This window comes from Scyliorhinus torazame, chromosome 28 (assembly GCF_047496885.1).
Source record: "Scyliorhinus torazame isolate Kashiwa2021f chromosome 28, sScyTor2.1, whole genome shotgun sequence".
NCBI lineage: Eukaryota > Metazoa > Chordata > Chondrichthyes > Carcharhiniformes > Scyliorhinidae > Scyliorhinus > Scyliorhinus torazame.
In genome coordinates this window covers 41,527,704-41,551,958 of record NC_092734.1, presented here as the reverse complement: position 1 = coordinate 41,551,958, position 24,255 = coordinate 41,527,704, and the positions used below count along the sequence as shown (strand labels likewise).

Genomic DNA, 24,255 nt, shown 5'->3' with positions numbered 1-24,255 from the left:
TCTTTGGATCCTCGCTGTCTTCAGGGGATGTCCCGGAGGACTGGAGAATAGCCAATGTTGTTCCTCTGTTTAAGAAGGGTAGCAAGGATAATCCCGGGAACTACAGGCCGGTGGGCCTTACGTCAGTGGTAGGGAAATTACTGGAGAGAATTCTTCGAGACAGGATCTACTCCCATTTGGAAGCAAATGGACGTATTAGTGAGAGGCAGCACGGTTTTGTGAAGGGGAGGTCGTGTCTCACTAACTTGATAGAGTTTTTCGAGGAGGTCACTAAGATGGTTGATGCAGGTAGGGCAATAGATGTTGTCTATATGGACTTCAGTAAGGCCTTTGACAAGGTCCCTCATGGTAGACTAGTACAAAAGGTGAAGTCACACGGGATCAGGGGTGAACTGGCAAGGTGGATACAGAACTGGCTAGGCCATAGAAGGCAGAGGGTAGCAATGGAGGGATGCTTTTCTCATTGGAGGGCTGTGACCAGTGGTGTTCCACAGGGATCAGTGCTGGGACCTTTGCTCTTTGTAGTATATATAAATGATTTGGAGGAAAATGTAACTGGTCTGATTAGTAAGTTTGCAGACGACACAAAGGTTGGTGGAATTGCGGATAGCGATGAGGACTGTCTGAGGATACAGCAGGATTTAGATTGTCTGGAGACTTGGGCGGAGAGATGGCAGATGGAGTTTAATCCGGACAAATGTGAGGTAATGCATTTTGGAAGGGCTAATGCAGGTAGGGAATATACAGTGAATGGTAGAACCCTCAAGAGTATTGAAAGTCAAAGAGATCTAGGAGTACAGGTCCACAGGTCATTGAAAGGGGCAACACAGGTGGAGAAGGTAGTCAAGAAGGCATACGGCATGCTTGCCTTCATTGGCCGGGGCATTGAGTATAAGAATTGGCAAGTCATGTTGCAGCTGTATAGAACCTTAGTTAGGCCACACTTGGAGTATAGTGTTCAATTCTGGTCGCCACACTACCAGAAGGATGTGGAGGCTTTAGAGAGGGTGCAGAAGAGATTTACCAGAATGTTGCCTGGTATGGAGGGCATAAGCTATGAGGAGCGATTGAATAAACTCGGTTTGTTCTCACTGGAACGAAGGAGGTTGAGGGGCGACCTGATAGAGGTATACAAAATTATGAGGGGCATAGACAGAGTGGATAGTCAGAGGCTTTTCCCCAGGGTAGAGGGGTCAATTACTAGGGGGCATAGGTTTAAGGTGAGAGGGGCAAAGTTTAGAGTAGATGTACGAGGCAAGTTTTTTACGCAGAGGGTAGTGGGTGCCTGGAACTCGCTACCGGCGGAGGTAGTGGAAGCAGGGACGATAGGGACATTTAAGGGGCACCTTGACAATGACATGAATAGGATGGGAATAGAGGGATACGGACCCAGGAAGTGTAGAAGATTGTAGTTTAGTCGGGCAGCATGGTCGGCACGGGCTTGGAGGGCCGAAGGGCCTGTTCCTGTGCTGTACATTTCTTTGTTTTTTGTTCACCATCCCAAAGTGAACAAGTTAATGAGTGATCCGCAGATCAACACCTCACAGTCAACAAGTTAACGAGTGATCCACAGATCATCACCTCAGTGAACCAGTTAATTAGTGATCCACAAATCATCACCTCACAGTCAACAATTAATGAGCGATCCACAGATCAACACCACACAGTGAACAAGTTAATGACTGATCCACAGATCAACACCTCACAGTGAATAAGTTAATGAGTGATCCACAGATCATCACCTCACAGACAACAAGTTAATGAGTGATCCACAGATCATCACTTCACAGTGAACAAGTTAATGAGTGATCCACAGATCAGCATCCCAAAGTGAACAAGTTAATGAGTGATCCACAGATCAACACCTCACAGTCAACAAGTTAATGAGCGGTCCACAGATCAACACCTCACAGTGAACAAGTTAATGAGTGATCCACAGATCATCACTTCACAGTGAACAAGTTAATGAGTGATCCACAGATCAACACCTCACAGTGAACAAGTTAATGAGTGATCCACAGATCAACACCTCACAGTGAACAAGTTAATGAGTGATCCACAGATCATCACTTCACAGTGAACAAGTTAATGAGTGATCCACAGATCAGCATCCCAAAGTGAACAAGTTAATGAGTGATCCACAGATCATCACTTCACAGTGAACAAGTTAATGAGTGATCCACAGATCACCACCTCACAGTGAACAAGTTAATGAGTGATCCACAGATCAACACCTCACAGTGAACAAGTTAATGAGTGATCCACAGATCAACACCTCACAGTGAACAAGTTAATGAGTGATCCACAGATCAACACCTCACAGTGAACAAGTTAATGAGTGATCCACAGATCATCACCTCACAGTGAACAAGTTAATGAGCGATCCACAGATCACCACCTCACAGTGAACAAGTTAATGAGTGATCCACAGATCACCACCTCACAGTGAACAAGTTAATGAGTGATCCACAGATCATCACTTCACAGTGAACAAGTTAATGAGCGATCCACAGATCAGCATCCCAAAGTGAACAAGTTAATGAGTGATCCACAGATCATCACTTCACAGTGAACAAGTTAATGAGTGATCCACAGATCAACACCTCACAGTGAACAAGTTAATGAGTGATCCACAGATCAACACCTCACAGTGAACAAGTTAATGAGTGATCCACAGATCATCACTTCACAGTGAACAAGTTAATGAGTGATCCACAGATCAACACCTCACAGTGAACAAGTTAATGAGTGATCCACAGATCATCACTTCACAGTGAACAAGTTAATGCGTGATCCACAGATCAACACCTCACAGTGAACAAGTTAATGAGTGATCCACAGATCATCACTTCACAGTGAACAAGTTAATGAGTGATCCACAGATCAACACCTCACAGTGAACAAGTTAATGAGTGATCCACAGATCATCACTTCACAGTGAACAAGTTAATGAGTGATCCACAGATCAACACCTCACAGTGAACAAGTTAATGAGTGATCCACAGATCAACACCTCACAGTCAACAAGTTAATGAGCGGTCCACAGATCAACACCTCACAGTGAACAAGTTAATGCGTGATCCACAGATCATCACCTCACAGTGAACAAGTTAATGAGTGATCCACAGATCACCACCCCACAGTGAACAAGTTAATGAGTGATCCACAGATCAACACCTCACAGTCAACAAGTTTAAAAAAAATGTATATATTTTATTGAAAATTTCTGGTCAACCAACACAGTACATTGTGCATCCTTTACACAATATTATAACAACACAAATAACAATGACCTATTTTATAAACAGAAAATGGATAAATAATAAATAACAAAAATGAAAACTAACCCTAATTGGCAACTGCCTTATCACAAGTAACACTCTCCAAAAATATAATTTAACAGTCCAATATATAATTATCTGTAGCAACGACCGATACATATTATACAGTATATATTAACAACCCTGAGAGTCCTTCTGGTTCCTCCCCCCCCCCCCCCCCCGATCCTGGGCTGCTGCTGCCTTCTTTTTTCCATTCCGTCTATCTTTCTGCGAGGTATTCGACGAACGGTTGCCACCGCCTGGTGAACCCTTGAGCCGACCCCCTTAGAACAAACTTAATCCGCTCTAGCTGTATAAACCCCGCCATGTCATTTATCCAGGTCTCCACCCCCGGGGGCTTGGCTTCTTTCCACGTTAGTAATATCCTGCGCCGGGCTACTAGGGACGCAAAGGCCAAAACATCGGCCTCTCTCGCCTCCTGCACTCCCAGCTCTTGTGCAACCCCAAATATAGCCAACCCCCAGCTTGGTTCGACCCGGACCCCCACTACTTTTGAAAGCACCTTTGTCACCCCCATCCAAAACCCCTGTAGTGCCGGGCATGACCAAAACATATGGGTATGATTCGCTGGGCTTCTCGAGCACCTCGCACACCTATCCTCCACCCCAAAATATTTACTGAGCCGTGCTCCAGTCATATGCGCCCTGTGTAATACCTTAAACTGAATCAGGCTTAGCCTGGCACACGAGGACGACGAGTTTACCCTGCTTAGGGCATCTGCCCACAGCCCCTCCTCGATCTCCTCCCCCAGCTCTTCTTCCCATTTCCCTTTTAGTTCATCTACCATAGTCTCCCCTTCGTCCCTCATTTCCCTATATATATCTGATACCTTACCATCCCCCACCCATGTCTTTGAGATCACTCTGTCCTGCACCTCTTGTGTCGGGAGCTGCGGGAATTCCCTCACCTGTTGCCTCGCAAAAGCCCTCAGTTGCATATACCTGAATGCATTCCCTTGGGGCAACCCATATTTCTCGGTCAGCGCTCCCAGACTCGCGAACTTCCCATCCACAAACAGATCTTTCAGTTGCGTTATTCCTGCTCTTTGCCACATTCCATATCCCCCATCCATTCCCCCCGGGGCAAACCTATGGTTGTTTCTTATCGGGGACCCCCCCAAGGCTCCAGTCTTTCCCCTATGCCGTCTCCACTGTCCCCAAATCTTCAGTGTAGCCACCACCACCGGGCTTGTGTAGTTCCTCGGTGAGAACGGCAATGGGACTGTCACAGTCAACAAGTTAATGAGTGATCCACAGATCACCACCTCACAGTGAACAAGTTAATGAGTGATCCACATATCACCACCTCACAGTGAACAAGTTAATGAGTGATCCACTGATCAACACCTCACAGTGAACAAGTTAATGAGTGATCCACAGATCAACACCTCACAGTGCCCAAGTTAATGAGTGATCCATAGATCACTACCTCACAGTCAACAGGTTAATGAGTGATCCACAGATCACCACCTCACAGTGAACAAGTTAATGAGTGATCCACAGATCACCACCTCACAGTGAACAAGTTAATGAGTGATCCACAGATCACCACCTCACAGTGAACAAGTTAATGAGTGATCCACAGATCAACACCTCACAGTGAACAAGTTAATGAGTGATCCACGGATCAACACCTCACAGTGAACAAGTTAATGAGTGATACACAGATCACCACCTCACAGTGAACAAGTTAAGACAACATCTACAGGTAGGGCAGTAGATGTTGTCTATATGGACTTCAGTAAGGCCTTTGACAAGGTCCCTCATGGTAGACTAGTACAAAAGGTGAAGTCACACGGGATCAGGGGTGAGCTGGCAAGGTGGATACAGAACTGGCTAGGCCATAGAAGGCAGAGAGTAGCAATGGAGGGATGCTTTTCTAATTGGAGGGTGGTGACCAGTGGTGTTCCACAGGGATCAGTGCTGGGACCTTTGCTCTTTGTAGTATATATAAATGATTTGGAGGAAAATGTAACTGGTCTGATTAGTAAGTTTGCAGACGACACAAAGGTTGGTGGAATTGCGGATAGTGATGAGGACTGTCAGAGGATACAGCAGGATTTAGATTGTTTGGAGACTTGGGCGGAGAGATGGCAGATGGAGTTTAATCCGCACAAATGTGAGGTAATGCATTTTGGAAGGTCTAATGCAGGTAGGGAATATACAGTGAATGGTAGAACCCTCAAGAGTATTGAAAGTCAAAGAGATCTAGGAGTACAGGTCCACAGGTCATTGAAAGGGGCAACACAGGTGGAGAAGGTAGTCAAGAAGGCATACGGCATGCTTGCGTTCATTGGCCGGGGCATTGAGTATAAGAATTGGCAAGTCATGTTGCAGCTGTATAGAACCTTAGTTAGGCCACACTTGGAGTATAGTGTTCAATTCTGGTCGCCACACTGCCAGAAGGATGTGGAGGCTTTAGAGAGGGTGCAGAAGGGATTTACCCGAATGTTGCCTGGTATGGAGGGCATTAGCTATGAGGAGCGATTGAATAAACTCGGTTTGTTTTCACTGGAACGAAGGAGGTTGAGGGGAGACCTGATAGAGGTCTACAAAATTATGAGGGGCATAGACAGAGTGGACAGTCAGAGGCTTTTCCCCAGGGTAGAGGGGTCAATTACTAGGGGGCATAGGTTTAAGGTGAGAGGGGCAAGGTTTAGAGTAGATGTACGAGGCAAGTTTTTTACGCAGAGGGTAGTGGGTGCCTGGAACTCGCTACCGGAGGAGGTAGTGGAACCAGGGACGATAGGGACATTTAAGGGGCATCTTGACAAATATATGAATAGGATGGGAATAGAGGGATATGGACCCAGGAAGTGTAGAAGATTGTAGTTTAGTCGGGCAGCATGGTCGGCACGGGCTTGGAGGGCCGAAGGGCCTGTTCCTGTGCTGTACATTTCTTTGTTCTTTGTTTGTTAATGAGTGATCCGCAGATCACCACCTCACAGTGAACAAGTTAATGAGTGACCCACAGATCACCACCTCACAGTGAACAAGTTAATGAGTGACCCACATTTAAACAGCAGGGCCCTTGATTCTGTTTTGTCATTGAACGAGATCACTGCGACCTGCAGCTGAACTCTGACCCACCCATCGCTGCGTACATTTGGAGAACAAAAATATATAAATCTCAGTCTCCCGAATCAACGTATAAATCAGGAGCACCCGGCCCCTCGCCAACCCTCCGCCATTCAATAAGATCGTTGCTGATCGTAGCATAACCTCAACTCCACATTCTGCCCCCCACCCGCCCCCCCCCACCCCCGCACCCAATAACCTTCAACTCTCTTGTTAGCGGAAAATCACCGACTTCTACCAGAAAGACGTTCAATAACCCTGCCTCAGCCCCTCGGTTAACCCCTGCCTCAGCCCCTCAGTTAACCCCTGCCTCAGCCCCTCGGTCAACCCCTGCCTCAGCCCCTCGGTCAACCCCTGCCTCAGCCCCTCGGTCAGCATCTGCCTCAGCCCCTCGGTCAGCCCCTGCCTCAGCCCCTCGGTCAGTCCCTGCCTCAGCCCCTCAGTCAGTCCCTGCCTCAGCCCCTCAGTCAGTCCCTGCCTCAGCCCCTCAGTCAGTCCCTGCCTCAGCCCCTCAGTCAGCCCCTCGGTCAGCCCCTGCCTCAGCCCCTCGGTCAGTCCCTGCCTCAGCCCCTCGGTCAGTCCCTGCCTCAGCCCCTCGGTCAGTCCCTGCCTCAGCCCCTCGGTCAGTCCCTGCCTCAGCCCCTCGGTCAGTCCCTGCCTCAGCCCCTCGGTCAGTCCCTGCCTCAGCCCCTCGGTCAGTCCCTGCCTCAGCCCCTCGGTCAGCCCCTGCCTCAGCCCCTCGGTCAGCCCCTGCCTCAGCCCCTCGGTCAGTCCCTGCCTCAGCCCCTCGGTCAGTCCCTGCCTCAGCCCCTCGGTCAGTCCCTGCCTCAGCCCCTCGGTCAGTCCCTGCCTCAGCCCCTCGGTGAACCCCTGCCTCAGCCCCTCGGTTAACCCCTGCCTCAGCCCCTCGGTTAACCCCTGCCTCAGCCCCTCGGTTAACCCCTGCCTCAGCCCCTCGGTCAGTCCCTGCCTCAGCCCCTCGGTGAACCCCTGCCTCAGCCCCTCGGTTAACCCCTGCCTCAGCCCCTCGGTTAACCCCTGCCTCAGCCCCTCGGTTAACCCCTGCCTCAGCCCCTCGGTTAACCCCTGCCTCAGCCCCTCGGTTAACCCCTGCCTCAGCCCCTCGGTCAGTCCCTGCCTCAGCCCCTCGGTCAGTCCCTGCCTCAACCCCTCGGTCAGTCCCTGCCTCAACCCCTCGGTCAGTCCCTGCCTCAGCCCCTCGGTCAGTCCCTGCCTCAGCCCCTCGGTCAACCCCTGCCTCAGCCCCTCGGTTAACCCCTGCCTCAGCCCCTCGGTTAACCCCTGCCTCAGCCCCTCGGTTAACCCCTGCCTCAGCCCCTCGGTTAACCCCTGCCTCAGCCCCTCGGTTAACCCCTGCCTCAGCCCCTCGGTTAACCCCTGCCTCAGCCCCTCGGTTAACCCCTGCCTCAGCCCCTCGGTTAACCCCTGCCTCAGCCCCTCGGTCAGTCCCTGCCTCAGCCCCTCGGTCAGTCCCTGCCTCAGCCCCTCGGTTAACCCCTGCCTCAGCCCCTCGGTCAGTCCCTGCCTCAGCCCCTCGGTCAGTCCCTGCCTCAGCCCCTCGGTGAACCCCTGCCTCAGCCCCTCGGTTAACCCCTGCCTCAGCCCCTCGGTTAACCCCTGCCTCAGCCCCTCGGTTAACCCCTGCCTCAGCCCCTCGGTTAACCCCTGCCTCAGCCCCTCGGTCAGTCCCTGCCTCAACCCCTCGGTTAACCCCTGCCTCAGCCCCTCGGTTAACCCCTGCCTCAGCCCCTCGGTCAGTCCCTGCCTCAGCCCCTCGGTTAACCCCTGCCTCAGCCCCTCAGTTAACCCCTGCCTCAGCCCCTCGGTCAACCCCTGCCTCAGCCCCTCGGTTAACCCCTGCCTCAACCCCTCGGTTAACCCCTGCCTCAGCCCCTCGGTTAACCCCTGCCTCAGCCCCTCGGTTAACCCCTGCCTCAGCCCCTCGGTCAACCCCTGCCTCAGCCCCTCGGTTAACCCCTGCCTCAACCCCTCGGTTAACCCCTGCCTCAGCCCCTCGGTTAACCCCTGCCTCAGCCCCTCGGTTAATCCCTGCCTCAGCCCCTCGGTTAACCCCTGCCTCAGCCCCTCGGTTAACCCCTGCCTCAACCCCTCGGTCAGCCCCTGCCTCAGCCCCTCGGTTAACCCCTGCCTCAGCCCCTCGGTTAACCCCTGCCTCAGCCCCTCGGTTAACCCCTGCCTCAGCCCCTCGGTTAACCCCTGCCTCAACTGCTTTTACAGGAAGTAGATTCCACAGGCTCACAATTCTCTGCAAAAATAAATTACTCATCTCCATCTTAAATCGAAGACTCCTTAATTTTGAACCATGTCATAAGACCATAAGACAAAGGGGCAGAATTAGGTCACTCGGTCCATCGGGTCTGCTGCACCATTCAATCGTGGCTGATAGAATCAGGGCCAATAGAAGCTGCCCTCTCATTGGACCACAAACATCCTGGCTGCACGTTCCAGGAAGTCCCGTCCCTCTTGACCTTTTGTCTGTTCATATCCCAGTCTAAATTTAGATCATTGAAGTTGTCCATTATCGATCCTCTACCATTCTTACACCGCTCTGTAATGTCTTCCCAAATGTATTTCTCCACAGCTCTTCCACTAGTTTGTGGATTATATACGGCACAAATCAACATTATTCCAGCATTTCCAATCCTTACCTCGAGCCAGAGAGATTCTGTCCTTCACTCCTCTGGAATATCCTCCCTCTCCCAGTGTTAATTCATTCTGCCACACCTCCGTCACGCCTCCCATCCCCTTCTTCCTTCCTTGCCTCTTCTCAACACATTATAGGCAGGAATATTTAATGCACAGTCCTGTCCGTTACAGCAGTACTATCAGAATTCCAGTTGTTAACCTGTGTCTATAGTTCACCAGTCTCATTCACTCCGTGAATTCACGACATGCACAGTAATCCTGATTTCGGATTTTCCACCCTTTATCCCTTACTCTGACCCCATCTAATGACCTCCCGCACCTTCTCTAATTCTATCAAACTCTCCAAGTATTCTATTTACCTTGAGACGACCCTCCGAAGTATCTCCCTTATCAGTTAATGCTTCTCTACTTCTGGCCGCTAGTGTTTATCTTGTCTTCTCTGAATTTTGCCTAGAGCTCCTATCCCTCGACCAATCGAGTTCAAATCTTCCCCAACAGCAGTAGCAAACCTCCCTCTGAGGACAGGAGTCCCAGTGCTTCTTGTATAAGTCCTGACTGCCCCAGGACCGGTCCCAATGCCTCCGAAATCTAAAGTCCCCCTCCGACTCCATTTCTCCAGCCACATGTAAGGGTAGTGGTATTGTCATTGGGCTAGTAAACCAGAGACCCGGAGTCATGCTCTGGGGACCCCGGTTCAAATCCCGCCACGGCAGATGGTGACATTTGAATTCAATAAAGAAACTCTGGAATTAAAAATCTAATGATGGCCATGAAACCGTTGTCGTAAAACCCCATCTGGTTCCCTCATGTCCTTTAGGGAAGGAAATCTGCCGTCCTTACCCGGTCTGGCCTATTGTGACTCCAGATCCACGGCAACTGCCCGCTCAGGGCAATTAGGGGTGGGCAATAAATGTTGGGGCAGCCTGCAATGCCCCAGGAACAAACTGTTCAACTGTCCAATCTTCTCATTGTCCTCTGCTCACTACCACATGGCACTGGGAGTAACCCTGAGAATACGGCCATGGAGGTCCCGCTGGTTAACACACCGCCTAACTCCCTAAAACCAGATCACAGGACCCCCGTCCTTCTTCCTGCCCCTGTCACAGTCCCAGTGTGGGTCATGAGGAGACTTAATAGAGGCATACAAAATGATCAGGGGGTTGGATAGGGTGGACAGTGAGAGCCTTCGCGGATGGATATGGCTGGCACGAGGGGACATAGCTTTAAACTGAGGGGTAATAGATATAGGACAGAGGTCAGAGGTAGGTTCTTTACGCAAAGAGTAGTGAGGCCGTGGAATGCCCTACCTGCAACAGTCGTGAACTCGCCAACATTGAGGGCATTTAAAAGTTTATTGGATAAGCGTATGGATGATAATGGCATAGTGTAGGTTAGATGGCTTTTGTTTTTTGACTTCCCATGTCGGTGCAACATCGTGGGCCGAAGGGCCTGTACTGCGCTGTATCGTTCTATGTTCTATGTTGTTCGCCCTCCCACCAAATAATGCCCTGCAGTTGCTGCGACCCTGTCCCCAGGGCCATCGCCTCCTGAATTAGTGAGAAGATGATGAGGGGCTGTTGATCGAATGAGGATGAACTTGGATACAAAGCTGGCTTGAGAATGTAACCAGCAAGTTGTCAATGTGGCTGTTTATCAGCCTGGAGGGAGAGTGCGCTCGCCAAGGGGCAGCACTGGGACTGCACACGGTTTTGCAATGACCTGGATACTGGAGCTGAGGGTAACATTTCAAAATTGATCGATGATGCCAAACTTCGAAATGTGACAAACAGTGAGAATGATCCAAATGAACACAGATAGAGGAGAAGAACATACCTGAGTGGAGGGCGAGCTGTTGGCCCTCCCCCGAGGAGCTGTCTGTACCCTGTGGTCTGGGCTGAGGGGTGCTGTGTTGGAGATTCCCCTCTGTACACCCCTGCGTTTCCCCAGTGTGCTGCATTCCCTGCTGATAGGTATAGTGCGGGTTTCCAAAATTGTTCAAGTATCCAATCGAATTGAAGCTATAACCTGAAAAACAGCGACGGTTATTCTCAGGTCCTCGTGGACCATCACCATTGGCCACCTTGAGCTCATCTCTCCCCCACTCTCTCAGCTGAACCCCGACTGCCCCCCAGGACCCCCCCTCCACCCCCTCCCCTCCACCCCCTCCCCTCCACCCCCTCCACCAACCCACCTCCCCTCCACCCCCTCCCCGGAGCCCACCTCCCCTCCGCCCCCTCCACCAACCCACATCCCCTCCACCCCCTCCCCTCCACCCCCTCCGCCAATCCCACCTCCCCTCCACCCAATCCGCCAATCCCACCTCCCCTCCACCCCCTCCACCAATCCCACCTCCCCTCCACGGAACCCACCTCCCCTCCACCCCCTCCACCAACCCACATCCCCTCCACCCCCTCCCCTCCACCCCCTCCGCCAATCCCACCTCCCCTCCACCCAATCCGCCAATCCCACCTCCCCTCCACCCCCTCCACCAACCCACCTCCCCTCCACCCCCTCCGCCAATCCCACCTCCCCTCCACCCAATCCGCCAATCCCACCTCCCCTCCACCCCCTCCGCCAATCCCACCTCCCCTCCACCCAATCCGCCAATCCCACCTCCCCTCCACCCCCTCCACCAACCCACCTCCCCTCCACCCCCTCCACCAACCCACCTCCCCTCCACCCCCTCCACCAACCCACCTCCCCTCCACCCCCTCCCCGGAGCCCACCTCCCCTCCGCCCCCTCCACCAACCCACATCCCCTCCACCCCCTCCCCTCCACCCCCTCCGCCAATCCCACCTCCCCTCCACCCAATCCGCCAATCCCACCTCCCCTCCACCCCCTCCCCGGAGCCCACCTCCCCTCCACCCCCTCCACCAACCCACCTCCCCTCCACCCCCTCCCCGGAGCCCACCTCCCATCCACCAAACCCACCTCCCCTCCACTCCCTCCCTGGAGCCCACCTCCCCTCAACCCCCTCCACCAATCCCACCTCACCTCCACCCCCTCCCCTCCACCCCCTCCGCCAATCCCACCTCCCCTCCACCAATACCACCACCCCCTCCCCGGAGCCCACCTCCCCTCCACTCCCTCCCCATAGCCCACCTCCCCTCCACCCCCTCCCCGGAGCCCACCTCCCCTCCACTCCCTCCCCATAGCCCACCTCACTCCAGCCCCTCCCCTGAACCCACCTCTCCGAACCCCGCCTTATTCCCAGTGCCACCCCCACACTCTCCCCGGATCCCACCCTTCCTTGACCCCCCTCCCCCAAACCCCGTCAACACCCTCCCCCCCCCCCCCCCCCGCCCTTTCTCCCCCAATTAAATGAGATTAAAATCCAGGCCTCACCTCCTCCTGCTCCACCTCCTCTTCCCCCAAATCCTGCGGCCCCTCCTGAGGAACTCCCTCCTCCGAAATGATCAGAGAAGTGAGGGAGTCTCTTCAACCTTTTGCGATGAACCTCCTCTTTATCTGTCGGGGGGAGAATAAGATTGAAGCAGAAAATGACCCGGGCTGGATGGGAATCAGACCAGTGATTGGAAAACGTAAACCGGCTCATGACCCAGGCCAGCGCTCCGGGGGGGGGGGGCCTCTCGGGGGCAGGGCGGGGGGCTCTCGGGGACAGGGCGGGGGGCTCTCGGGGACAGGGCGGGGGGCTCTCGGGGACAGGGCGGGGGGGCTCTCGGGGACAGGGCGGGGGGGCTCTCGGGGACAGGGCGGGGGGCTCTCGGGGACAGGGCGGGGGGCTCTCGGGGACAGGGCGGGGGGCTCTCGGGGACAGGGCGGGGGGCTCTCGGGGACAGGGCGGGGGGGCTCTCGGGGACAGAGCGGGGGGCTCTCGGGGACAGGGCGGGGGGCTCTCGGGGACAGGGCAGGGGGCTCTCGGGGACAGGGCGGGGGGCTATCGGGGACCGGGCGGGGGGGCTATCGGGGACCGGGCGGGGGGGCTATCGGGGACCAGGCGGGGGGCTATCGGGGACCGGGCGGGGGGGCTATCGGGGACCGGGCGGGGGGCTCTTGGGGACAGGGCAGGGGGCTCTCGGGGACAGGGCAGGGGGCTCTCGGGGACAGGGCGGGGGGGGTATCAGGGACCGGGCGGGGGGCTATCGGGGACCGGGCGGGGGGCTCTTGGGGACAGGGCAGGGGGCACGGGGACAGGGCAGGGGGGCTCTCGGGGACAGGGCGGGGGCCTCTCGGGGACAGGGCGGGGGCCTCTCGGGGACAGGGCAGGGGGGCTCTCGGGGACAGGGCGGGGGCCTCTCGGGGACAGGGCGGGGGGCTCTTGGGACAGGGCGGGGGGGGCTCTCGGGGACATGGCGGGGGGCACGGGGACAGGGCAGGGGGCTCTCGGGGACAGGGCAGGGAGGGCTCTTGGTGACAGGGCAGGGGGCACGGGGACAGGGCAGGGGGGGCTCTCGGGGACAGGGCAGGGGCCTCTCGGGGACAGGGCAGGGAGGGCTCTCGGGGACAGGGCAGGGGGCTCTCGGGGACAGGGCAAGGAGGGCTCTCGGGGACAGGGCAGGGAGGGCTCTCGGGGACAGGGCAGGGGGCACGGGGACAGGGCAGGGGGGCTCTCGGGGACAGGGCACGGGGACAGGGCGGGGGGCTCTCGGGGACAGGGCAGGGAGGGCTCTCGGGGACAGGGCGGGGGGCACGGGGACAGGGTGGGTGCCTCTCGGGGACAGGGCAGGGAGGGCTCTCGGGGACAGGGCGGGGGGCTCTCGGGGACAGGGCGGGGGGCTCTCGGGGACAGGGCGGGGGGCTCTCGGGGACAGGGCGGGGGGCTCTCGGGGACAGGGCGGGGGGCTCTCGGGGACAGGGCGGGGGGCTCTCGGGGACAGGGCGGGGGGCTCTCGGGGACAGGGCGGGGGGCTCTCGGGGACAGGGCGGGGGGGCTCTCGGGGACAGGGCGGGGGGCCTCTCGGGGACAGGGCGGGGGGCTCTCGGGGACAGGGCGGGGGGCTCTCGGGGACAGGGCGGGGGGCTCTCGGGGACAGGGCGGGGGGCTCTCAGGGGACAGGGCGGGGGGCTCTCGGGGACAGGGCGGGGGGCTCTCGGGGACAGGGCGACGGGCTCTCGGGGACAGGGCGACGGGCTCTCGGGGACAGGGCGACGGGCTCTCGGGGACAGGGCAGGGAGGGCTCTTGGGGACAGGGCAGGGAGGGCTCTCGGGGACAGGGCGGGGGGGTTCTCGGGGACAGGGCAGGGAGGGCTCTCGGGGACAGGGCAGAGGGCTCTCGGGGACAGGGCAGGGAGTGCTCTCGGGGACAGGGCCAGGGGGCTCTCGGGGACAGGGCGGGGGGGTTCTCGGGGACAGAGCGGGGGGGTTCTCGGGGACAGGGCGGGGGGGTTCTCGGGGACAGGGCGGGGGGGTTCTCGGGGACAGGGCGGGGGGGGTTCTCGGGGACAGGGCGGGGGGGCTCTCGGAGACAGGGCGGGAGGCTCTCGGGGACCGGGCGGGTGGATCTCGGGGACCGGGCGGGGGGGCTCTCGGGGACAGGGCGGGGGGGGCTCTCGGGGACAGGGCGGGGGGGCTCTCGGGGACAGGGCGGGGGTGCTCTCGGGGACAGGGCGGGGGGCTCTCGGGGACAGGGCGGGGGGCTCTCGGGGACAGGGCGGGGGGCTCTCGGGGACAGGGCGGGGGGCTCTCGGGGACAGAACATAGAACATAGAAAATACAGCACAGAACAGGCCCTTCGGCCCACGATGTTGTGACGAACCTTTGTCCTAGATTAATCATAGATTATCATTGAATTTACAGTGCAGAAGGAGGCCATTCGGCCCTTTGAGTCTGCACCGGCTCTTGGAAAGAGCACCCTACCCAAACTCAACACCTCCACCCAACACCAAGGGCAATGTGGACATTAAGGGCAATTTATCATTAGCCAATTCACCTAACCCGCACATCTTTGGACTGTGGGAGGAAACCGGAGCACCCGGAGGAAACCCACGCAGACACGGGGAGGACGTGCAGACTCCGCACAGACAATGACCCAAGCCGGAATCGAACCTGGGACCTGGACAGGGCGGGGGGCCTCTCGGGGACCGGGCAGGGAGGGCTCTCGGGGACAGGGCAGGGGGCTCTCGGGGACAGGGTGGGGAGGGGTGCGGGCTCCGGGACAGGGTGGGGGGGCTCTCGGGGACAGGGCTGGACATTACAGGATCGGGAGAAAAGGCACAGTGATCTCCACATCCCCCCCCCCACATCCCCCCACTCCCCCCCCCCCCCCCATCCCCCCACTCCCCCCCCCCCCACATCCCCCCACTCCCCCCCCCCCACATCCCCCCACTCACCTTCCACCCTGGGGCAGTACGTGAACGCTTTGGCCTCGCTCGTTTCCCCATCTTTCCTCCTCTTGAGTTGGACAAAGACAGTGATTGGCTTTTCAATGTCGATGTTCCAGTACCGCGGGGTCCGGAAAACAATTGCAAACTGGGAAATAAACAATGCCCAGAAATAAATGACATTTGCAGAGGTTTGGACGGCTCCGAGCAAGAACCCGGCGATAAACAATGACCAGTGAAGCCACACCGAACAGACTACCGGAATCCTGACCATTAAACTGCGGCGACTGCCCCTCGAACTGAAGGGTCAAGACCTCCCTGTTGGTCCCGAGTACACAATGCAACCGGACACAGCCCTGCAGAGGGAGGGCCACACTGTGTGAGGGGCCATCTTCCAGGTGAGACATTAAACTGAGGAAAAACAGAGAAAGATCCCATGAAGAAAGAAAACGATCTGCATTTCCCTAGTGCCTCAGGGCCTCTCAAAGGTTCCAGCAATGACCTTCTTTGGACATACAGACCCTGCTGTAAAGTAGGAAAAGTGAGGGCAGTGCCGTGGTTAGCACTACTGCCTCACGGCGCCATGGTCCCAGGTTCGATCCCGGCCCCAGGTCACTGTCTGTGTGGAGTGTGCAGATTCTCCCCCACAACACAAGGCCGGGTAAGTGGATTGGCCACGCTAAAATGCCCCTTTATTGGAAAAATGAATTTTCTTTTAAAAAACGTAGGAAAAGTGGAATCGACATCAAAGATGGATTTGCAAAGGATGGGTCATGCCCGAGGAATCCGACTGAACCTTTTGAGGAAATAAAATGAAGCACTGGACAGTTGAAAATCCCGGGATGTTATTTGTAAACGACATAGTCCCGAACGGGAGACAGCTAAAGTCGAAGTTCGTTAAAGGCAAATGGACTGAACTGGTTCGAGAATTGTCTGAGAGGAAGGGGATTGGGAGAATGGTCAGGAAGTGCCGACTGATGTCCTGTAAGGATGTGCACTCATCTCTCATCATCTTTATTACTGACCCACAGGAGGGGCTGGAAAATCACATTTCCAAATTTGCTGATGACGCAACGGAAGCAATGCGGCTAGAAGCAGAACAACAACAAAGAACAAAGAACAAAGAAATGTACAGCACAGGAACAGGCCCTTCGGCCCTCCAAGCCCGTGCCGACCATGCTGCCCGACTAAACTACAATCTTCTACACTTCCTGGGTCCGTATCCCTCTATTCCCATCCTATTCATGTATTTGTCAAGATGCCCCTTAAATGTCCCTATCGTCCCTGCTTCCACCACCTCCTCCGGTAGCGAGTTCCAGGCACCCACTACCCTCTGCGTAAAAAACTTGCCTCACACATCTACTCTAAACCTTGCCCCTTGCACCTTAAACCTATGCCCCCTAGTAATTGACCCCTCTACCCTGGGAAAAAGCCTCTGACTATCCACTCGGTCTATGCCCCTCATAATTTTGTAGACCTCTATCAGGTCTCCCCTCAACCTCCTTCGTTCCAGTGAGAACAAACCGAGTTTATTCAACCGCTCCTCATAGCTAATGCCCTCCATACCAGGCAACATTCTGGTAAATCTCGTCTGCACCCTCTCTAAAGCCTCCACATCCTTCTGGTAGTGTGGCGACCAGAATTGAACACTATACTCCAAGTGTGGCCTAACTAAGGTTCTATACAGCTGCAACATGACTTGCCAATTCTTATACTCAATGCCCCGGCCAATGAAGGCAAGCATGCCGTATGCCTGCTTGACTACCTTCTCCACCTGTGTTGCCCCTTTCAGTGATCTGTGGACCTGTACACCTAGATCTCTCTGACTTTCAATACTCTTGAGGGTTCTACCATTCACTGTATATTCCCTACCTGCATTAGACCTTCCAAAATGCATTACCTCACATTTGTTCGGATTAAACTCCATCTGCCATCTCTCCGCCCAAGTCTCCAAACAATCTAAATCTTGCTGTACCCTCTGACAGTCCTCATCGCTATCCGCAATTCCACTAACCTTTGTGTCGTCTGCAAACTTACTAATCAGACCAGTTACATTTTCCTCCAAATCATTTATATATACTACAAAGAGCAAAGGTCCCAGCACTGATCCCTGTGGAACACCACTGGTCACAGCCCTCCAATTAGAAAAGCATCCTTCCATTGCAACTCTCTGCCTTCTATGACCTAGCCAGTTCTGTATCCACCTTGCCAGCTCACCCCTGATCCCATGTGACTTCACCTTTTGTGAAAGATATTAACAGACTGATTGCAAAACTGGCAAATAGGTTTCAATGTGGGCAAATGTGAGGTCGCCCCCTGGACATAATGATAGGATAGAACAGGGTGCTTTTAAAATGGAGAAAATCTAGAAACAGTGGGGATTAGCGAGAGCTCGGGACCCAGCTACATCGAATGTCATGAACTGGCAGAGGAAGTGGTTAATGAAATGCCAGCCTTTATAATATCGAGAGAAAGAGAGAGAGAGAGAGAGAGAGAGAGAGAGAGAGGGGGGAGGGGAGAGAAAGAAAGAGAGAGTCGGACTTGAGTTGTGTAAAACCATCATACCTGCAGAACTGTGAGCAGCTTCTGTGTATCACATCTAATTATTTATTAATCTTTATTGCCACAAGTAGGCTTACATTAACACTGCAATGAAGTTACTGTGAAAAGCCCTTAGTTGCCACATTCCGGCGCCTGTTCAGGGCACAGAGGGAGAATTCGGAATGTCCAATTCACCTAACAGCACGTCTTTCGGGACTTGTGGGAGGAAACCGGAGCACCCGGAGGAAACCCACGCAGACACGGGGAGGACGTGCAGACTCCGCACAGACAGTGACCCAAGCCGGGAATCGAACCTGGGACCCTGGTGCTGTGAAGCAACTGTGCTAACCACTGTGCTACCGTGCTGCCCAGAAAAAGGTGGCCTCACCCCAGATGGGACTTACTGAAGCTACGTGGGCATTGCAGGGAGTGCAGCACAGATTTACCAGAATCATACCTGCACACTGAGGGATAAATGATCAGGACACAGGAATCCAACTGAATCTTTGGAGGAAATAAACTTGGGTTTGTGGAATTTTCACTGTCAAGGCATGATTTGATTGAAATTTGCAAGGTATTAAGTGGGACAGATACAGGGAGCCTCCCTGCTGGTTGAGGAGCAGAGGACTCGGAGTCAAATATTAGAATTCGACCTTGAGGGAAGTAATTAGGAAACATTTCTCCACACAAAGGGTGATTACGTTTGGAATTCACTTCGGCAAAGTTCCTAGATCGATTGTTGATTTTAAAGCTCAGGTCGAAAGAATTTTGGTATCTAAATGCAGCGAGGGGCAAGGAACAAGGAGATGGGAGAATGGAGTTAGCTCACAGATCAGCAAGGGTCTCATTGAATGGCCGAACGGGAGTGACTGCTCGATTCCTCTGCCCAATCCCAGGGGAATTCTCTCTGGCCACTATTTAGCTGGAAACAACAACGTTAAAAAACCGATCAAGGGAGGGGTCATCGCCAGACAGAGAGCGAGAAAACCCAAATAGGATGAAGAGGGTGAGGGTGGAGATTGGAGAGGGTGGGATTGGTCTGCTCAGAGCAGGGGAGGTTGAGGGGAGATGTGATTGAGATGTACAAGATTAGGACATTTTTATGGGAGGTAAACAGAGAAAATATTGTTCCCATTACCTAACGACTAGGGGTCACAGATTTAAGGATCTGGGGATGAGATGCATGGGGAATACAAGGTGGAACATCTTTTACACAGCAAGGGTGGTGGTGGACGCTGAGACGGTGAATGATTGCAGAAGTAAATTGAATAAGGACTTGAGGGAAATAAAACTTGGAGCTACAAGAAGAGAGTCGGGGAATGGAACGGACTGAATGGCTCCACAGAGGGCCAACTAAACTGTGGATAGTTATTTACCTGTCGGTGAACATCGGTGGGTCCAAAGTCTCCGTACGCCTCCCAGCCATTCTCATCATCTTCGTAAAACCGCACTTGAATATCATCTGATAAACAACAAGATCTATTCAGTATCGGAGATTCTGATAGGCAGGGACACAGAAGGAAGGAGAGTGGGTGTGAGGGGTCTGTACCTACCTTGTCACTCTCCCAATATCGATCCAGTCAGACACTCTCCCAATATCCATCCTGTCAGACACCCTCCCAATATCGATCCTGTCAGACACTCTCCCAATATCCATCCTGTCAGACACTCTCCCAATATCGATCCTGTCAGTCACCCTCCCAATATCCATCCTGTCAGACACTCTCCCAATATCCATCCTGTCAGACACTCTCCCAATATCGATCCTGTCAGTCACCCTCCCAATATCCATCCTGTCAGACACTCTCCCAATATCGATCCTGTCAGACACTCTCCCAATATCCATCCTGTCAGACACTCTCCCAATATCGATCCTGTCAGTCACCCTCCCAATATCCATCCTGTCAGACACTCTCCCAATATCCATCCTGTCAGACACTCTCCCAATATCGATCCTGTCAGTCACCCTCCCAATATCCATCCTGTCAGACACTCTCCCAATATCGATCCAGTCAGACACCCTCCCAATATCCATCCTGTCAGACACTCTCCCAATATCCATCCTGTCAGACACTCTCCCAATATCGATCCTGCCAGTCACCCTCCCAATATCCATCCCGTCAGTCACCCTCCCAATATCGATCCTGCCAGACACCCTCCCAATATCGATCCTGCCAGACACCCTCCCAATATCGATCCTGTCAGACATTCTCCCAATATCCATCCTGTCAGACACTCTCCCAATATCGATCCTGTCAGACACTCTCCCAATATCTACCCTGTCAGACACTCTCCCAATATCGATCCTGTCAGACACCCTCCCAATATCCATCCTGTCAGACACTCTCCCAATATCCATCCTGTCAGACACCCTCCCAATATCCATCCTGTCAGACACTCTCCCAATATCTACCCTGTCAGACACTCTCCCAATATCCATCCTGTCAGTCACCCTCCCAATATCCATCCTGTCAGACACCCTCCCAATATCGATCCTGTCAGACACCCTCCCAATATCGATCCTGTCAGACATTCTCCCAATATCCATCCTGTCAGACACTCTCCCAATATCGATCCTGTCAGACACTCTCCCAATATCTACCCTGTCAGACACTCTCCCAATATCGATCCTGTCAGACACCCTCCCAATATCCATCCTGTCAGACACTCTCCCAATATCGATCCTGTCAGACACCCTCCCAATATCGATCCTGTCAGACACCCTCCCAATATCGATCCTGTCAGACACCCTCCCAATATCTACCCTGTCAGACACTCTCCCAATATCGATTCTGTCAGACACCCTCCCAATATCGATCCTGTCAGACACTCTCCCAATATCCATCCTGTCAGTCACCCTCCCAATATCTACCCTGTCAGACACTCTCCCAATATCGATCCTGTCAGACACCCTCCCAATATCGATCCTGTCAGACACTCTCCCAATATCCATCCTGTCAGTCACCCTCCCAATATCTACCCTGTCAGACACTCTCCCAATATCGATCCTGTCAGACACTCTCCCAATATCCATCCTGTCAGACACTCTCCCAATATCTCCCCTGTCAGACACTCTCCCAATATCCATCCTGTCAGACACTCTCACAATATCCATCCTGTCAGACACCCTCCCAATATCGATCCTGTCAGACACTCTCCCAATATCCATCCTGTGAGACACTCTCCCAATATCCATCCTGTCAGACACTCTCCCAATATCGATCCTGTCAGACACCCTCCCAATATCGATCCTGTCAGACACTCTCCCAATATCGATCCTGTCAGACACCCTCCCAATATCGATCCTGTCAGACACTCTCCCAATATCCATCCTGTCAGACACTCTCCCAATATCGATCCTGTCAGACACTCTCCCAATATCTACCCTGTCAGACACTCTCCCAATATCTACCCTGTCAGACACTCTCCCAATATCGGTCCCGTCAGACACTCTCCCAATATCCATCCTGTCAGACACTCTCCCAATATCGATCCTGTCAGACACTCTCCCAATATCTACCCTGTCTGACACTCTCCCAATATCGATCCTGTCAGACACCCTCCCAATATCCATCCTGTCAGACACCCTCCCAATATCCATCCTGTCAGACACTCTCCCAATATCGATCCTGTCAGACACTCTCCCAATATCTACCCTGTCAGACACTCTCCCAATATCGATCCTGTCAGACACCCTCCCAATATCTACCAGTCAGACACTCTCCCAATATCTACCAGTCAGACACTCTCCCAATATCGATCCTGTCAGACACTCTCCCAATATCCATCCTGTCAGACACTCTCCCAATATCCATCCTGTCAGACACTCTCCCAATATCTACCCTGTCAGACACTCTCCCAATATCCATCCTGTCAGACACCCTCCCAATATCGACCCTGTCAGACACTCTCCCAATATCGATCCTGTCAGACACTCTCCCAATATCGATCCTGTCAGACACTCTCCCAATATCCATCCTGTCAGACAACCTCCCAATATCGATCCTGTGAGACACTCTCCCAATATCCATCCTGTCAGACGCCCTCCCAATATCTACCCTGTCAGACACTCTCCCAATATCTACCCAGTCAGACACTCTCCCAATATCTACCCTGTCAGACACTCTCCCAATATCCATCCTGCCAGACACTCTCCCAATATCGATCCTGTCAGACACTCTCCCAATATCTACCCTGTCAGACACGCTCCCAATATCGATCCTGTCAGACACTCTCCCAATATCCATCCTGTCAGACACCCTCCCAATATCGATCCTGTCAGACACTCTCCCAATATCCATCCTGCCAGACACTCTCCCAATATCCATCCTGCCAGACACTCTCCCAATATCCATCCTGTCAGACACTCTCCCAATATCGATCCTGTCAGACACTCTCCCAATATCTACCCTGTCAGACACCCTCCCAATATCCATCCTGTCAGACACCCTCCCAATATCGATCCTGTCAGACACTCTCCCAATATCCATCCTGCCAGACACTCTCCCAATATCGATCCTGTCAGACACTCTCCCAATATCTACCCTGTCAGACACTCTCCCAATGTCCATCCTGTCAGACACTCTCCCAATATCGATCCTGTCAGACACCCTCCCAATATACATCCTGTCAGACACCCTCCCAATATCGATCCTGTGAGACACTCTCCCAATATCGATCCTGTCAGACACTCTCCCAATATCTACCCAGTCAGACACTCTCCCAATATCTACCCTGTCAGACACCCTCCCAATATCGATCCAGTCAGACGCTCTCCCAATATCTACCCAGTCAGACACTCTCCCAATATCTACCCTCTCAGACACTCTCCCAATATCGATCCTGTCAGACACCCTCCCAATATCGATCCTGTCAGACACTCTCCCAATATCCATCCTGCCAGACACTCTCCCAATATCGATCCTGTCAGACACTCTCCCAATATCTACCCTGTCAGACACTCTCCCAATATCCATCCTGTCAGACACTCTCCCAATATCCATCCTGTCAGACACTCTCCCAATATCTACCCTGTCAGACACTCTCCCAATATCTACCCTCTCAGACACTCTCCCAATATCGATCCTGTCAGACACCCTCCCAATATCTACCCTGTCAGACACTCTCCCAATATCCATCCTGTCAGACACTCTCCCAATATCGATCCTGTCAGACACCCTCCCAATATCGATCCTGTCAGACACTCTCCCAATATCTACCCTGTCAGACACTCTCCCTATATCCATCCTGTCAGACACTCTCCCAATATCCATCCTGTCAGACACTCTCCCAATATCCATCCTGTCAGACACTCTCCCAATATCCATCCTGTCAGACATTCTCCCAATATCCATCCTGTCAGACACTCTCCCAATATCTACCCTGTCAGACACTCTCCCAATATCCATCCTGTCAGACACTCTCCCAATATCTACCCTGTCAGACACTCTCCCAATATCCATCCTGTCAGACACTCTCCCAATATCGATCCTGTCAGACACCCTCCCAATATCCATCCTGTCAGACACTCTCCCAATATCCATCCTGTCAGACACTCTCCCAATAGCCATCCTGTGAGACACCCTCCCAATATCGATCCTGTCAGACACCCTCCCAATATCCATCCTGCCAGACACTCTCCCAATATCGATCCTGTCAGACACCCTCCCAATATCTACCCTGTCAGACACTCTCCCAATATCGATCCTGTCAGACACCCTCCCAATATCCATCCTGCCAGACACTCTCCCAATATCGATCCTGTCTGACACCCTCCCAATATCCATCCTGTCAGACACTCTCCCAATATCCATCCTGTCAGACACCCTCCCAATATCCATCCTGTCAGACACTCTCCCAATATCCATCCTGTCAGACACTCTCCCAATATCCATCCTGTCAGACACTCTCCCAATATCCATCCTGTCAGACACCCTCCCAATATCGATCCTGTCAGACACCCTCCCAATATCGATCCTGTCAGACACTCTCCCAATATCCATCCTGTCAGACACCCTCCCACTATCCATCCTGCCAGACACTCTCCCAATATCGATCCTGTCAGACACCCTCCCAATATCGATCCTGTCAGACACCCTCCCAATATCGACCCTGTCAGACACTCTCCCAATATCTACCAGTCAGACACTCTCCCAATATCTACCAGTCAGACACGCTCCCAATATCTACCAGTCAGACACTCTCCCAATATCGATCCTGTCAGACACTCTCCCAATATCGATCCTGTCAGACACTCTCGCAATATCGATCCTGTCAGACACTCTCCCAATATCGATCCTGTCAGACACTCTCCCAATATCGATCC

At 53.8% G+C, this 24,255-nt stretch overlaps 1 protein-coding gene across 3 annotated transcripts in view; it reads right to left on the bottom strand.

Annotated features, from left to right (window-relative positions):
• The window catches only part of nfkb2 (nuclear factor of kappa light polypeptide gene enhancer in B-cells 2 (p49/p100)), a 156,831-nt gene that overhangs the window by 47,241 nt on the left and 85,335 nt on the right, over positions 1-24,255 (bottom strand). For all 3 annotated transcript variants that reach the window (XM_072491879.1, XM_072491877.1, XM_072491878.1), the window contains exons 10-13: positions 19,307-19,392; positions 15,399-15,537; positions 12,453-12,575; positions 10,940-11,131 (exon numbers count right to left, since the gene is read on the bottom strand). In XM_072491879.1, coding sequence (XP_072347980.1) covers positions 10,940-11,131; positions 12,453-12,575; positions 15,399-15,537; positions 19,307-19,392 — 540 coding nt within the window. The remainder of the gene's footprint in view (positions 1-10,939; positions 11,132-12,452; positions 12,576-15,398; positions 15,538-19,306; positions 19,393-24,255) is intronic.